Here is a 19,584-nt window from a genome sequence, read left to right on the forward strand (position 1 = left end):
CTATTTGCTCCGTTGCTTGACTATCCCTCAGACTCTCCCAAAACAAACTTGTCATTCGTCTGTTGTCCACTTCTGTCTGATATAAAGAAGACTAGAAATACATAAAATGCTCTTTGTTCCGAAGAACAGGGGTGATCATCGGAATCTCGCTGGCTACACTTTAATTTTGGTAAGTTCAGTTCTGTAAAGTGTTCTCTGGGGTCCTAAAACCCATATGATGTGAGAAGATCTGAGGCAACCCATCATATAACCCAACATAATGGGTTATGACCTTTGCTTATGTAGGACTGAATGCTTAGAAGTATTGATGATACTTTAAAAACTGCATCCATAGTTTCTTTTTTATACTATATACCAAACAATGACTCATAAGTAAATCGAAGACCCCTGAGCCAGAGGCAGAACAATGTGTGCCCGTTGTCTGGTACATTAAAATACCGTGTATTTAGGGAAAACACGCCCATCACTAAACTACTTTTTCTAGTAGATATGATGTAGACTGTGAGAACGTGACTCGGAGCTTTTCATGATTCATCAGTGATTAATGATAGTTATGAAAATATAAAGTAAAATTTAGGGGAACGCCACTAGAAATCAGTAAAACCTATGCAAATCTTGCTTAACTGAATGCATTAACTTCCTCCAGCCACATGCAACTGGTACATTTGGATATTTTCCTTGATCATCACAGCCCTCCCTACCATCATTATCTGTTACTGAAGGGTAAATGACAATTCTCCTTCGTACATTTCCTCAGTCTAAATCACTTTAACAGAGTATAAGGACTGCACTGATAAGCATGTCTCCCAAATCCGTAAGTTATTTCTGAGAAATCCCCAAACGGGTAATTGATAACTCCACCATTTCCTTGCCTTTGACATATGATTTTACAGTGGTAATGCTGTGTGTGGAGAATTTAATTAGAGAAATAGAGCATAATATGAAGCAATATTTCTTACCGTGCGATAGCAGATGACTTGATAGTAGGAAGGGCTATAATACTCAGGGAAAATGTGAGGTCAGAAAAACTAAAATGAGGTGAAACACCTATGGACCATCAAAACTTAGGAAAACTCTTCTTAGCTTTCTCTGGCAGCCAATATTTACCTCGGTTTTAAGTTGAAAAACAGTATGAGTGCAGCATCTACATATACATCCTTGGCAGTGTGTGCTTTTGTGTAAACACAAAACATAAAACCATCGGTGAACATGATACCATTAAACTTACTTCACCATGTGGCCTAAGAGTAAATGGTATTTCATATTTATTTATTCATTTATTTATTATAATTAATTGCCGTCTCCTGCGTCAGCAAGGTAGTGCAAGGAAACAGACGAGAAATGGCCCAACCCACCCACATACTCATGTATGTACATAAACGCCCATACACGCACATATACATACATATACATTTTAGCTTATACATACATAGATATATACATATATACACATGTACATATTCATGTCTGCTGCCTTCATCCATTTCCGTCGCCACCCTGCTACACATGAAATAGCATCCCCCCTCCAGCGAGATAGTGCCAGGAAAAGACAAAAAAAGGTCACATTCATTCACACTCAGTCTTTAGCTGTCATGTGTAATGCACTGAAACCACAGCTCCCTTTACACACCCAGGCCCCACAAGCCTTTCCATGGTTTACCCCAGACACTTTACATACCCTGGTTCAATCCATTGACAGCACATTGACCCTGGTATACCACATTGTTCCAATTCACTTTATTCCTTGCACACCTCTCACCTCCCCTGTATGTTGAGGCCCTGATCGCTCAAAATCTTTTTCACTCCATCCTTCCACCTCCAATTTGGTCTCCCGCTTCTCTTTGTTCTCTCCACCTCTGACACATATATCCTCTTTGTCAGTTTTCCTCGGAGATATGTCCAAACCATTTCAACACAACCTTTTCTGCTGTTTCAACCACACTCTTTTTATTACCACATTTTTCTTACCCTTTCATTACATACTTGATCAGACCACCTCACACCGCATATTGTCCTCAAACATTTCATTTCCAACATGTCCACCCTCCTCTGCACAACCTTATCTATAGCCCATGCCTCGCAACCGTACAACATTGTTGGAGCCACTATTCCTTCAAACATACCCACTTTTGCTCCTAGATAATGTTCTTGCCTTCCGCACATTCTTCAACGCTCCCAGAACCTTCGCCCCCTCCCCCACCCTGTGACTCACATCTGCTTTCATGGTTCCATCCGCTGCTAAGTCCACTCCCTGATATCTGAAACACTTCACTTCCTCCAGTTTTTCTCCATTCAAATTTACCTCCCAATTAACTTGTCCCTCAACCCTACTGAACCTAAAGATAATCTGAGGTGCAAGGGAAGGTACAGTTGGTAAAGTTACTGTAGGATTGTTTCTGCTACTTTTATATAATAAGTCCTCATTTTCACTTTTCTTCGTAGGCCTGTATTCTGTTTTCTTCACAGAATGATTATGTCAACAAATGCTTTATGGCCATGCAACCACTAGGAGCAGACAAGAAAATTAATGGTATATTTCTACAATGACAATAAAACTTAAATCTGGGCTGGAAGGGGAAGTAAGGTAAGGTTTTTGTAGGTTTTATTGATTCAAAGACATATTAGTTTTTAATTCCTTTTTATCAGTTCCTTGGGGCTTCATAGCCCCTTTTATTATATGGTTGATTATTATCAAAGAATAAGAAAAGATTATAGAACCATGCATTGCCACTGACAAGATCCTCCCCTCTCGTTTTTTTTAATTTTCCAAAAGAAGGAACAGAGAATTGGGCCAGGTGAGGGTATTCCCTCAAAGGCCCAGTCCTCTGTTCTTAACGCTACCTCGCTAATGCGGGAAATGGCGAATAGTTTGAAAGAAAAGAAAGAAAAGAAAGCATTGCCACTAATTTTCTTCTCAACACACTGCACTGCTATTGCTAAACAGTGATCATATTCCAAAACTGATAGGGTTGCAGAGTAAAACTAGTGTTTTATTGCTCTTAACTTGGGAAATTGGCAAAAATCATTTTATTGTAATCATTCCCATCACATAATGCAATTGTGTTAGACGTGTCTTGATCATGTAAAACAAGGTTTATCCACTGAGGGGTAAGTCCCTCTAAAGTTGGAAGAGCTCTGAAGCTAAAGGTAGATATTGGATAGTATGAAGAATCACACAAAAAGATAAACAATCCCAACCAAACATACCTAACCCTAGTAATTGTTTGAGATGCAGACACTTACTATAGTAAGAAGAGTGCTAGTTTGCAACAAGAAATAGTGTGTGAACCCCCTCTCCCCTTTTTATTTTTACATTGGGGGCTCTGGTCATGGACGAAGGTCCTCATCAAGGCTAGGCCAGAACTGAGATACAGAGAGGTTAATGAAAGGGAAAAAGAAGAGGTAAGGCAAAGTATTTATGAATTTTGAAGGAAGTGAAAGACCTATTTTTTTTTGTGTGCCAGGTCATAGTTATTGGGAAAACATTAGAGAATAGAGATCCAAAACTTTGTGATATAGGAAAAGAAGCAGTTATCAAAACAGGCCACTCCTGATATGCCAATAGCCACACAGTAATCTTATGGTGCAATAGCTTGTTGAATATTGCTTGGTCTAGCTAGTGGTGCGAGCACACTAGCAGCCAACTCTCAGGAGCAAAAACCAAATTGATACCTATGGAGGAGGGAAGTTGAATCGACATTTTGGTGTACGGTATGCAGGTCAAGTTTTGAAGTTATCATGGGAGAGTTTATATGTTAGACTCTTTCTGACTCAACTCTGGCAAGTAAGGATGTAGAGCTTGAACTACTCCATACAGGGATAGATCATTTCTTTGCATAAATGGAGCAGCTGTCTAGAAGATAGGAAATTTTGACAGCTAACCAAGACTCCCAGTTTCTTAGGGGCAGACTTTGCTATGTCTGTAATGTGGGGTTTCCAAGATAGAGTGAATGTTACAGTAATGCCAAGTATGTTCACTGAGTGTTCTGAAGTAACAAAAGTATGAACAGCCAAATGAATGTTATGACATGATATTTATTAAGTAGCAATTCATCCAGAACTTATTTTCGGATTGTCATTGATTTAGAATAATTGATTTTTTCAGCCATCTGTAAGTGTAGGAAATGTGGGTCAACTTGCTGTAGACCTCCTCATCACAAATTTAACCACAGAAAAGGTATGTTCATTTATTGAACTGTTTGCATGTGCGAGATATGAGTTTAACTGTTGATGCCACACCTGAATCTTGCATTTTATATATTTTCAAAAATTCAGTACATGCAGTTTGTCCATATTTGATGTACAGTATTTCAGCCATTCATGACATGGTTTAAGAAATATTTTCCAACTTCATTTGTGGTTTCTTGTTCAGATTACTCTGCCCAGAACTGTGATTTTTCATTGTGTTTATGTATACGTATTTGTTTGAAAAACTGGAGGAAGTAAAGTGTTTTAGATATCTGGGAGTGGATCTGGCAGCAGATGGAACCATGGAAGCGGAAGTAAATCATAGGGTGGCGGAGGGGGCGAAAATCCCTGGAGCCTTGAAGAATGTTTGGAAGTCGAGAACATTATCTCCGAAAGCAAAAATGGCTATGTTTGAAGGAATGGTGGTTCCAACAATGTTGTATGGTTGCGAGGCGTGGGCTATGGATAGAGTTGTGTGCAGGAGGGTGGATGTGCTGGAAATGAGATGTTTGAGGACAATATGTGGTGTGAGGTGGTTTGATCGAGTAAGTAATGTAAGTGTAAGAGAGATGTGTGGAAATAAAAAGAGCGTGGTTGAGAGAGCAGAAGAGGGTGTTTTGAAATGGTTTGGGCACATGGAGAGAATGAGTGAGGAAAGATTGACCAAGAGGATATATGTGTCGGAGGTGGAGGGAATGAGGAGAAGTGGGAGACCAAATTGGAGGTGGAAAGATGGAGTGAAAAAGATTTTGAGTGATCGGGGCCTGAACATGCAGGAGGGTGAAAGGCAGGCAAGGAATAGAGTGAATTGGATCAATGTGGTATACCGGGTTCGATGTGCTGTCAGTGGATTGAATCAGGGCATGTGAAGCATCTGGGGTAAACCATGGAAAGTTCTGTGGGGCCTGGATGTGGAAAGGGAGCTGTGGTTTCGGGCATTATTGCATGACAGCTAGAGACTGAGTGTGAGCGAATGGGGCCTTTGTTGTCTTTTCCTAGCGCTGCCTCGCGCACATGAGGGGGGAGGGGGATGTTATTTCGTGTGTGGCTGGGTGGCAGTGGGGGTGAGTAGGGGCAGACAGTGTGAATTGTGTGCATGTGTGTATATGTGTGTGTCTCTGTGTGTATATATGTGTGTACGTTGGGATGTGTGGGTGTGTATGTTTGCATGTGTGGATGTGTGTGTGTGTGCATGTGTGTGGGGGTGGGTTGGGCCATTTCTTTCGTCTGTTTCCTTGCGCTACCTCGTAGGAGTGGGAGACAGCGACAAAGCAAAATAGTAATAATAATGAATTTGTTTGAATTACCAATTTGCACATACCGGTATAGGGAGGAAGTTTTACAGATTGTTGATTTTCTATACGTTCACCACATTCACTACTTCACTTAGCTGCTTCAGTTTAATGCTTTCTTGATATCTGTAGAAAGTTTTGTTTATATCTTTTGATTATAGTATTCTTTCCTTCACTTTTCTGTTGTGTGTCCTAAAGCTATTTGGTTTCTCCTTGTTTCAAGGAGTTGCTTCATGCTGAAATTGTCACATTCAATCAGAAACTTAAGATATGTAGTCATGCCTTCCCTTATTCTTCCTTCTTCAGATGTGAGCAGTTTTATGGGTGTTTGCTTCTCGTAGCTGATCTCCTATATGTCAGGTGTACACTTTTTGTTGCCCGCCATTGGACACTCCCAAAAATTTGATTGTTAAAACAAGTGTGGTGGCAACAATGTCCACTTTTATCTGTAATACTTGTGGCACGGCTATTTATGTGTGGATTTTGCTAGGCTGAATTTACTTATATATTGTTTAACTTTTAGGATTAAAAACGTTTTTCATCTAGAAGCAAAGGCATTGTACATGCTTGGAGCAAAACCTTGTTTGTGAGGTTGGAGGGTTAACTAGATTTTGTATTTATGGTTCTCCAAGTCTGAAATATGTTAGGTTAATACTGGACTGTTAAGTAGTTTGTAATGTTTGTTAGTCCAGTGTACCTAGGTAAAGGCATTGTGCCAATAATATCCCATTTGTGAATGATGGTTTATTATCATTTATTTACAGTCTTAGTTGACAGTAACCCATTTGATTGTAAGAGACTTGTCTTATGATTATTCGAATATGAGATCATTTTGTGTTTTATGCCAGAAATTTGGAAGTAAATCATTATTGTTGTTATTATTATTATTATGATTATTATTATCATTATTTATTGATAATTTTATGTATTACACTTGATTGCCATTTCCCACGTCAGCAAGGTAGTGCCAGGAAACAGATGAAGAATGGCCCATCCACTCACATACACATATATATACATAAATACCCATACACGCATATGTACATACATATACATATCAACATATACACTTATACATACATATACATATCAACATATACACTTATACATACATATACATATCAACATATACACTTATACATACATATACATATCAACATATACACTTATACATACATATACATATCAACATATACACTTATACATACATATACATATCAACATATACACTTATACATACATATACATATCAACATATACACTTATACATACATATACATATCAACATATACACTTATACATACATATACATATCAACATATACACTTATACATACATATACATATCAACATATACACTTATACATACATATACATATCAACATATACACTTATACATACATATACATATCAACATATACACTTATACATACATATACATATCAACATATACACTTATACATACATATACATATCAACATATACACTTATACATACATATACATATCAACATATACACTTATACATACATATACATATCAACATATACACTTATACATACATATACATATCAACATATACACTTATACATACATATACATATCAACATATACACTTATACATACATATACATATCAACATATACACTTATACATACATATACATATCAACATATACACTTATACATACATATACATATCAACATATACACTTATACATACATATACATATCAACATATACACTTATACATACATATACATATCAACATATACACTTATACATACATATACATATCAACATATACACTTATACATACATATACATATCAACATATACACTTATACATACATATACATATCAACATATACACTTATACATACATATACATATCAACATATACACTTATACATACATATACATATCAACATATACACTTATACATACATATACATATCAACATATACACTTATACATACATATACATATCAACATATACACTTATACATACATATACATATCAACATATACACTTATACATACATATACATATCAACATATACACTTATACATACATATACATATCAACATATACACTTATACATACATATACATATCAACATATACACTTATACATACATATACATATCAACATATACACTTATACATACATATACATATCAACATATACACTTATACATACATATACATATCAACATATACACTTATACATACATATACATATCAACATATACACTTATACATACATATACATATCAACATATACACATATACATACATATACATATCAACATATACACTTATACATACATATACATATCAACATATACACTTATACATACATATACATATCAACATATACACTTATACATACATATACATATCAACATATACACTTATACATACATATACATATCAACATATACACTTATACATACATATACATATCAACATATACACTTATACATACATATACATATCAACATATACACTTATACATACATATACATATCAACATATACACTTATACATACATATACATATCAACATATACACTTATACATACATATACATATCAACATATACACTTATACATACATATACATATCAACATATACACTTATACATACATATACATATCAACATATACACTTATACATACATATACATATCAACATATACACTTATACATACATATACATATCAACATATACACTTATACATACATATACATATCAACATATACACTTATACATACATATACATATCAACATATACACTTATACATACATATACATATCAACATATACACTTATACATACATATACATATCAACATATACACTTATACATACATATACATATCAACATATACACTTATACATACATATACATATCAACATATACACTTATACATACATATACATATCAACATATACACTTATACATACATATACATATCAACATATACACTTATACATACATATACATATCAACATATACACTTATACATACATATACATATCAACATATACACTTATACATACATATACGTACACATACACAAACATATACATACATATACATATCAACATATACACTTATACATACATATACATATCAACATATACACTTATACATACATATACATATCAACATATACACTTATACATACATATACATATCAACATATACACTTATACATACATATACATATCAACATATACACTTATACATACATATACATATCAACATATACACTTATACATACATATACATATCAACATATACACTTATACATACATATACATATCAACATATACACTTATACATACATATACATATCAACATATACACTTATACATACATATACATATCAACATATACACTTATACATACATATACATATCAACATATACACTTATACATACATATACATATCAACATATACACTTATACATACATATACATATCAACATATACACTTATACATACATATACATATCAACATATACACTTATACATACATATACATATCAACATATACACTTATACATACATATACATATCAACATATACACTTATACATACATATACATATCAACATATACACTTATACATACATATACATATCAACATATACACATATACATACATATACATATCAACATATACACTTATACATACATATACATATCAACATATACACTTATACATACATATACATATCAACATATACACTTATACATACATATACATATCAACATATACACTTATACATACATATACATATCAACATATACACTTATACATACATATACATATCAACATATACACTTATACATACATATACATATCAACATATACACTTATACATACATATACATATCAACATATACACTTATACATACATATACATATCAACATATACACTTATACATACATATACATATCAACATATACACTTATACATACATATACATATCAACATATACACTTATACATACATATACATATCAACATATACACTTATACATACATATACATATCAACATATACACTTATACATACATATACATATCAACATATACACTTATACATACATATACATATCAACATATACACTTATACATACATATACATATCAACATATACACTTATACATACATATACATATCAACATATACACTTATACATACATATACATATCAACATATACACTTATACATACATATACATATCAACATATACACTTATACATACATATACATATCAACATATACACTTATACATACATATACATATCAACATATACACTTATACATACATATACATATCAACATATACACTTATACATACATATACATATCAACATATACACTTATACATACATATACATATCAACATATACACTTATACATACATATACATATCAACATATACACTTATACATACATATACATATCAACATATACACTTATACATACATATACATATCAACATATACACTTATACATACATATACATATCAACATATACACTTATACATACATATACATATCAACATATACACTTATACATACATATACATATCAACATATACACTTATACATACATATACATATCAACATATACACTTATACATACATATACATATCAACATATACACTTATACATACATATACATATCAACATATACACTTATACATACATATACATATCAACATATACACTTATACATACATATACATATCAACATATACACTTATACATACATATACATATCAACATATACACTTATACATACATATACATATCAACATATACACTTATACATACATATACATATCAACATATACACTTATACATACATATACATATCAACATATACACTTATACATACATATACATATCAACATATACACTTATACATACATATACATATCAACATATACACTTATACATACATATACATATCAACATATACACTTATACATACATATACATATCAACATATACACTTATACATACATATACATATCAACATATACACTTATACATACATATACATATCAACATATACACTTATACATACATATACATATCAACATATACACTTATACATACATATACATATCAACATATACACTTATACATACATATACATATCAACATATACACTTATACATACATATACATATCAACATATACACTTATACATACATATACATATCAACATATACACTTATACATACATATACATATCAACATATACACTTATACATACATATACATATCAACATATACACTTATACATACATATACATATCAACATATACACTTATACATACATATACATATCAACATATACACTTATACATACATATACATATCAACATATACACTTATACATACATATACATATCAACATATACACTTATACATACATATACATATCAACATATACACTTATACATACATATACATATCAACATATACACTTATACATACATATACATATCAACATATACACTTATACATACATATACATATCAACATATACACTTATACATACATATACATATCAACATATACACTTATACATACATATACATATCAACATATACACTTATACATACATATACATATCAACATATACACTTATACATACATATACATATCAACATATACACTTATACATACATATACATATCAACATATACACTTATACATACATATACATATCAACATATACACTTATACATACATATACATATCAACATATACACTTATACATACATATACATATCAACATATACACTTATACATACATATACATATCAACATATACACTTATACATACATATACATATCAACATATACACATATACATACATGTGCATACACATACATAGACGTACATAGATATATACTTATGTAGACATGTACATATTCAAACTTGCTAGCCTTCATCCATTCCTGGCACTACCCCACCCCACAGGAAATAGCAGTGCTACCCCCTGCTTCCGTGAGGTACCACTGATTATTACTTTTTTCATACATATTTGCCATTTCCCGGTTTAGCAAGGTAGCGTTAAGAATAGAGGACTCCCACTTGAGTGCGGTAGCATCAAGAACAGACAAATTAGCCTGAGAGGGAAATTCCTCACATGGCTCTTTGCTTTGTTCTTTTGGAAAGCAATACAGTAAGGGAAGATTTCCAGCCACCCACTTCCACCCCTCGTAGTCACCTTCTATGACGTGCAGGAAATATGTATGCTTTCTCCCCTATCCCCAGGGATATTATTATTTTAATTGTCATTATTATTATTATTTCATTAATCATTTATTATACATAATCGCCATTTCCTGCATCAGGGATGTAGCACCAGGAAACAGATGAAGAATGACCCATCCACTCATATACTTGTATATATGTATAAACGCCCACATACGCACATATACATACATATACGTACACATACACAAACATATACATACATACACTTGTATATGTTCATACTTGCTTGCCTTCATCTATTCCTGTCACTACCCCACCCTATAGGAAACAGCATCACTACCCTCTGCTTCAGCGAGGTAGTGCCTGGAAAACAGACAAAAAGGGCCACATTCATTCACACTCAGTCTCTAGCTGTCATGTGTAATGCACCAAAACCACAGCTCCCTTTCCAACAGACCTTTCCATGGTTTACCCCAGACACTTCACATGCCCTGGTAATTATTATTTCATACATTTTCATATTCCATATTACAGATACTGTTTTTTGTTATTATACTCATTTGCCAATTCTGCATAGTGATGTAGTGTGAGGAGCAAACAAAGAACAGCTTCATTTGTTCACATCCACTCATTTCATGTTTGTTGCACTGAAATTAGAGCCTCCCCCTCTTGCATTTCAGTTTCTAAACGTAGGAACAAGGTGTGCTCATCCACCCTTTAGGCTCAGGCTGGTGTGTCTGAATGTGTGTGTTAGTAAGCAGGATGAGAAGGAAAGATAAGTAGTATGATTGAAGAGAGGAACCTGGAACTTTTTAGCTGTATTGAATATTGTACTTGGAGTGAAGCCAGTGCTTACTGTTCATCCAACAGCCAAGCCACACTGACTGCTTCATGGATTACCTTGCATGCTTCATGTGCCCATTGATAGCATAGCGCCCTCATATATCACATCAGTCCACTTCATTCTATCTTATACCAGTTTCTCACTGCCTTGAATATTTAGGGTTCAGATCTTCTGAACTATGTCCTTCCATCCCCTTCCCAGTTTTCCTTTCTTTCTTGTAACCTCCATCTTGACATATAGATCCCCATAAACAGTTCATATTGTTCATCCTCACACTGTGTCTAAACCATTTTAGCACACCCTGCTGTCTCAATTAAAATGCAATTATTACCTCACCTTTCTCTGACACTGTCAGTCCTTATGTTTTGACTCTCTTCCTTTGTAATGCATTCAAGACCCAAGAATAGCATATGTACAATGCTGTTGAGACTACCCATCTTTGTATGATTTGTAAAATCTACCTCCACATGCACCTTAATGCACCCAGGACTTGGCATTGTATGGAATCATGGAAATTGAAAGGATCAAGGTGGAAAAGGAAGCTAAGTCCATCCCCAGGTACCTAAAGCACTCAACTTTTCCAGGTTCTTCCATTTCAAACTTACTTTACACACATACCATTGTGTCTCATCTCTTTGTTGAATCTTATTACCTTACTTTTGTTCATGTGTACCTCATCTTTCTCTTTTCACCATCACCAGTATCTGGAGTCTGCCACCAAAGGTATGTCATAAGCAAACAGCAACTGATTCATCTTCCATGCAGCTCTTTCCCAATATACCACAGACCTGCCCTTTACTCTAAGATCCTTGCATTTACCTCCTTCACAACACCATCTTTAAATATATTAAACAATCATAGTGACTGCACATTCTTAACATGACCCATGTTCACCAGAAACTTCTCACCCATATCTCTTACTGTTTGCACACTTCTCTTACTCTTCTGGTAAAATTCCTCACTACATTTAGTAACTCCATTTACCTTATATTTTTAGCACCTTCCAAAAGGCCCCTCTTTCAGCTGAATCTTATGCTTTTTCCAAATTCATAAGTGCCATATACCTTCCTTACTCTTTCTCCAAGTTTTTCTCACTCTAAAGCTTCAGAGCAAACACCTGGTCCACACTCTTCTGCATGCCAACCCCTCTGTCGCCATTCAGCCATACATTCCACTTGTAAATGATATTGATGATGGGCTGCATTGTAGATTATCAAAATTTGCAGATGATATTAAATTGGGAAAAATATGTAGAACAGAAATTGAATGGCTGCAGTTTCATGCTGACATATACAAAATGATGGGCTAGACTCACTGGTGGCAAATGAAGTTTAATGTCTGAAAGTGCAGAGTTTTATATGTCAGTAGTAGAAAGGAGAAGGCAAGCTATAATATGAATTCTATTGAGCTGCAGAAACGTTTTCAGGTTTTTCTCACTGAAACATCTGTATGTCTTTCCACTCTCAACACACTCATGAGTTTCTGATTTCTTCCACCACCAAAGTTGATCATGACATTCATTGGTCTGGTGCTGCTTGAATTCTCTCACATGTATGTCATTTCCTCTTTTCTTAAATAACTACAAATTTTCACGGGCCTTCACCACCCTCTGCCTCTCTTTAGAATGATGGTAATAATTTTGTTTTTTATTATTATATGTGATCACCGTCCCCAGCATCAGCGAGGTAGCTCCAGGAAACAGACGAAGAATGGCCTATCCACTCATATACATGTATGTACATAGATGCCACCACACACGCATATACATAAACATACACAGACATACATATATACCCATGTATATATTCTTACTTGCTTGCCTTCATCCATTCCTGGCACTACCCTACCCCACAGGAAACAGCAATTGCTACCCCCTGCTTCAGCAAGGTAGCACCAGGAAAACAGACAAAAAAGGACACATTCACTCACACTCAGTCTCTAGCTGCCATGTGCAGTCCACCGAAACTACAGCTCCCTATGCACATCCAGGCCCCACAAACCTTTCCAAGGTTTACCCTAGACACTTCACAGGCCTTGGTTCAGTCCACTGACAGCACATTGACCCTGGTATACCACATCATTCCAATTCACTCTATTCCATGCATGCTTCTCACCCTCCTTTATGTTCAGGCCCCAGTCACTCAAAATCTTATTCACTCCATCCTTCCACCTCCAATATGGTCTCCGGCCTCTCCTTGTTTCCTCTACCTCTGACACATATATCCTCTTTGTTAATCTTTCCTCACTCATTCTCTCCATATGTCCAAATAACTTAACATACCCTCTTCTGCTCTCTCAGCCACACTTTTTATTTCCTCACATCTCTCTTACCCTTTCATTACTTAATCAAACCACCTCACACCACATATTGTCCTCAAACATTTCATTTCCAACACATCCACCCTCCTCTCTACGACCCTATCTATAGCCCATGCCTCACAACCATATGAATTGTTGGAACTATTACTCCTTCAAACATATCCATTTTTGCTCTCCAAGATAATGTTCTCTCCTTCCACACATTCTTCATTGCTTCCAGAATCTTTGCACCCTTCCCCACACTGTGACTTACTTCCACTTCCATGTTTCCATTCACTGCTAAATATCTAAATATCTAAAAGACTTCACTTCCTCCAATTTTTCTCCATGCAAACTTACCTCCTAATTAACTTGTCCCTCAACTCTGCTAAACCTAATAACCTTTCCCTTATTCACATTTACTCTCAACTCTCTCCTTTCACACACTTTTCCAAATTCAGTCACCAACCTCTGCTGTTTCTCACTCGAATCAGCCACCAGACCTGTATGATTAGCGGACAACAACTGACTCACTTCTCAGGCCCTCTCATCCCCAACAGACTGTATAATTGCCTCCCCCCCCCTTCTCCAAAAGTCTAGCACTTACCTCCCTAACCACCTCATCCATAAACAAAATAAACAACCATGGGGACATCACACACCCCTACTGCAGACCGACCTTCACTGAGAACCAATCACTCTCCTCTCTTCCTACTTGCACACTGCCTTACCTCCTTGATAAAAACTTTTCACTGCTTCTAGCAGCTTATCTCCCACACCATATACTCTTAACACCTTCCACAAAGCATCTATATCAACCCTATCATATGCCATCTCCACATCCATGAATGCTATATACAAATCGATTTGTTTTTCTGAGTATTTCTCACACACATTCTTCGAAGCAAACACCTGCTTCACACATCCTCTATCACTTCTGAAACCACACTGCTCCTCCCCAGTCTAACACCTTGTACATACCTTCACCCTCTCAATCAATACCTTCTCATGTAATTTCCCAGGAATACTCAATACACTTATGCCTCTGTCGTTTGAACACTCACCTCTATCCCCTTTGTCTTTTTACTTTGGAGAGAGGGGCAAGTATGCAGTCTGTGGTGAATGAGAGGGCATAAGAAGGGAGTTAGTTCTTGTTTGCTGATGATACAGCACTGGTGGCTAATTCAAGTGAGAAACTGCAGAAATTAGTGACTGAGTTTGGAAGAGTGTATGTAAGGAGAAAGGTGTGAGTGAATGTGAATAGAATCAAGGTTATTAGGTTTAGTGGGTTGAGGGACATGTGTTTGAATGGAGAAAAATAGGAAGTGAACCATGTAAGTGGGTGAGTCTTAAGGTGGGTGAGGGGGCAAAGGTTCTGGGAGCGGTGAAGAATAGGCAGAAAGAGAGAACGTTATCTGGAAGGGTAACAACCGGTATGTTTGAAGTAATAGTAGCCCCAGCATTGTTATATGGATATGAGGCATTTGCTATAGGGAAGGCTTTGTGGAGGAGAGTGGATGTGTTGCAAATGAAATGTTTGAGGACAGTATGTGGTCTGAGTTGGTTTGATGAGTAAGTAATGAAAAAGTAAGGGAGATGTTGGGTAATAAAAAGAGTATAGTTGAGAGAGCAGAAGAGGGTGTGTTGAAATGGCTTGGAATGAATGAGTGAGGAAAGATTGACCAAGATGATAAATGTGTCAGAAGTGGAGGGAACAAGGAGAATGGGGAGACCAAATTGGAGACGGAAAGATGGAGTAGAAAAAAAAATTGAGTGATCAGAGCCTGAACATGCAGGAGGTTGAAAGGCATGCACATACCACCTGAGTTGATGTGTTGTCATTGGGCTGAACCAGGGCATGTGAAGCTTCTGGGGTAAACCTGGGGGGCCTAGTTGTAAGTAGAGAGCTGTGGTTTCAGTTCATTACACGTGACAGCTAGAGAATGGATGTGAGTGGAGGTGGCCTTTCTTCATTTGTTCTTAGCACTACATTGCCAGCTCTGGAAATGGCAATCAAGTATGAAAGAATGATAATTGTAATAAGTAACCTTCTTTATTCCTAATTTTCCTTCCTACCTTAACGAGAACAAAGGAACAGTGGCTTCACTTGAGCATATCCAGTCTCTAGGTGTGCATAATGCTTTAAGATTAGAGCCCACCATCCAAAGCCAAGCTCCATAGACCATTCTATTTTTGCTGGTTCAGCCCATTAACAGCACATCATTCATATGCCACATCAATCAGCATTCATCTCGCTCTCCTTAATGTTCAGGCCATGATACATGAAAGCCTCTTCCAGTTCATCTTTCGATCCCTTCTCAGTCTCTGCTTCTCTTTTGCTTCCACTTCCTCTGACATATAAATTCTCTTTGTCAGTCTTTTTTCACTCATCCTCTCATTATGCTTGAACCATTTCACCATACCTTGCTTGGCCCTTATAGTCAGACTGCACTACCATGACTCTGACAATGCCACTCCTTACACAGTCAACTCGCCTCACACCACATATCCTCAAACATTTCATTTAAAGCACATGCACCCTCTTCCCATGTACATGTATCCTCTTGTCATGTTTTACATTCAAGGCCAGAGACTTATCCATATGATATTGTTGGGATTACTGTACTTTCAGTGCACTTCATCCCCCATGGTTACATCCACTGCCATTCCTGTCCTAGGTAAACAAAACACTCCACTTCCTCCAGACCCACCTTATTTACAGTTACTCTTCAGCTGTCTTGCCTTCCATTCTACTCTACTGCACTTTATTATGTCACTTTTGTTTACTTATACTCTCAGCTGTCTTCATTTGTGCACTCTCCTAAACCGTCACTAGACAGAACTGTCATATGTTCCTGACACTCCCTTGCAAAGGCAGAGAAAGGTAAACGTATTAAAAAGAAATGGCAATTATTTTCTTTTCTGTACCTGATTTCCGTTTCCACAAACAAACATCAGTTGCACATATACACTTTTTGGCTGTCTTGTATACTGTATCAGAATTGGAGCCTACACCTAAGAAAAAGAACACCCTTGGTAGGCACCTTTATTTCAGTCCCACTTATGTCATGCACAATAGGCATTCCATTCTTTTATAATACATGTTTGCCATTTCTTGCATCAGCAAATTAGTGCCTGGAGTAGAGACAAATGAATGGCCTCCTAGCTAACATAGTATTTAGAATTCAAGCATACTTGTTTTCTTTTTTATCAAGATTTGATATGTAAAGTGAGTATAAAGAGATCATATCTTTCAGATCCATTGGATCCTCAGAACTGGAGGAACGCATTGATGACTTTGGGAATAAACATCGTTTCCTATCTGGAGCAGGATTTGTGAAACATTTCATGGATGTTTGGTGAGTCATAAGACTGAGTTTTGGAAGTCCATTTTTATCTGTGTGGCTGGTAGAAGTCGAATTTGGTGTGTGCAGAAAGCTTGCATGATGAAATTCTTTTACCTTCTGTTCTGTATAAATATGAAACCATAGATTTTTGGTACAGATACTTAATAACTTATAAAATTGAATTTCTAGAGAAGAATAACTTGTTTCATGTCGTAGGAATTAGGAAAAATTGATAGGAAAGAATGAATGTGGGGAAAATGTATAATGGTAAAAATCATTAGGCAGATGGACGAAAACCAGTGAAGATGGTAAGACCTTGAGGAATTTTCAGCAGAAATAGTTTGACAAAGAAAGTTTAGTTTTGTTAAAGGAATAAAGGACTAGACACACATCATAAGAAATTGAATAGGGGATAAAAGTATATGAGGCGATAATAAGGAAATGACTGAAGATTGTATTCAGTGAAATTTTATTGTATGAGTGATTGAACATGACAGACTGAGGTGTAATTTAATCTGAAAACTCACCCTAGTTTGCATTTTTTTTTTTACTTGATTGTTGTTTCCCTCACTAGTGAGATAGCACTGGGAACAGATGAAGAAAGGCCACATCTGCTCACATCCATTCTTCAGCTGCTATGTGTAATGCACTCAAGCCACAGCTCCCTACCCACAACCAGGCTCCACAGAACTTTCCATGGTTTACCCCTGATGCTTCACATGCCCTAGTTCAGTCCATTTACTGCACATCAGCCAGAGTATACCACATTGTTCCCATTTACTCTATCCTGTGCACACCTTTCACCCTCCTGCATATTTAGGTGCTGATAGCTCAAAATCTTTTTCACTCCATCCTTCATCTCCAGTTTGGTCTCTCTCTTCTTGTTTCCTCCACTTCTGTCATATATATCCTCTTTGTTAACATTTCCTCAGTTATTCTCTCCATATGTCTAAACCATTTCAGCCAACCCTCTTCTGACCACCTCACACTGCATATTGTCCTCAGACATTTTATTCCCAACACATCCACTCTCCTCTGCACAGCCTTGTCTATAGCCTGTGCCTCGCATCCATATAATATCATTGAGACTACTATTCCTTCAAACATACCTATTTTTGCCCTCCCATATATCACAAGACCTCTCATACTTAAAATTTTACTTATTTGCTGAAAACGTTAAACACTTACCTATTTGTCCAACCCTCACCCCATGAAGACTTACATGGGAAATCAGTGGCTTGTCTTCTTGAGCACTACATACCCCTTATTAGGGGGTAAGTTAAGACAAGGTGTTTTTGCTTCTCTCATTTAGCTTTCCATTTTGTGTTTATTTTATCTAACATCCCTCATTTTTCTT

At 35.6% G+C, this 19,584-nt stretch overlaps 1 protein-coding gene across 1 annotated transcript in view; it reads left to right on the forward strand.

The window, feature by feature from the left end:
- The window catches only part of LOC139748923 (proteasome assembly chaperone 2), a 27,153-nt gene continuing 7,569 nt past the window's right edge, over nt 1-19,584 (forward strand). Inside the window, exons 1-4 of the mRNA XM_071662285.1 lie at nt 1-169; nt 4,106-4,177; nt 13,070-13,140; nt 18,111-18,239. Coding sequence (XP_071518386.1) covers nt 107-169; nt 4,106-4,177; nt 13,070-13,140; nt 18,111-18,239 — 335 coding nt within the window. The 5' untranslated portion in view covers nt 1-106. The remainder of the gene's footprint in view (nt 170-4,105; nt 4,178-13,069; nt 13,141-18,110; nt 18,240-19,584) is intronic.

Source organism: Panulirus ornatus, chromosome 6 (assembly GCF_036320965.1).
Source record: "Panulirus ornatus isolate Po-2019 chromosome 6, ASM3632096v1, whole genome shotgun sequence".
Lineage (NCBI taxonomy): Eukaryota > Metazoa > Arthropoda > Malacostraca > Decapoda > Palinuridae > Panulirus > Panulirus ornatus.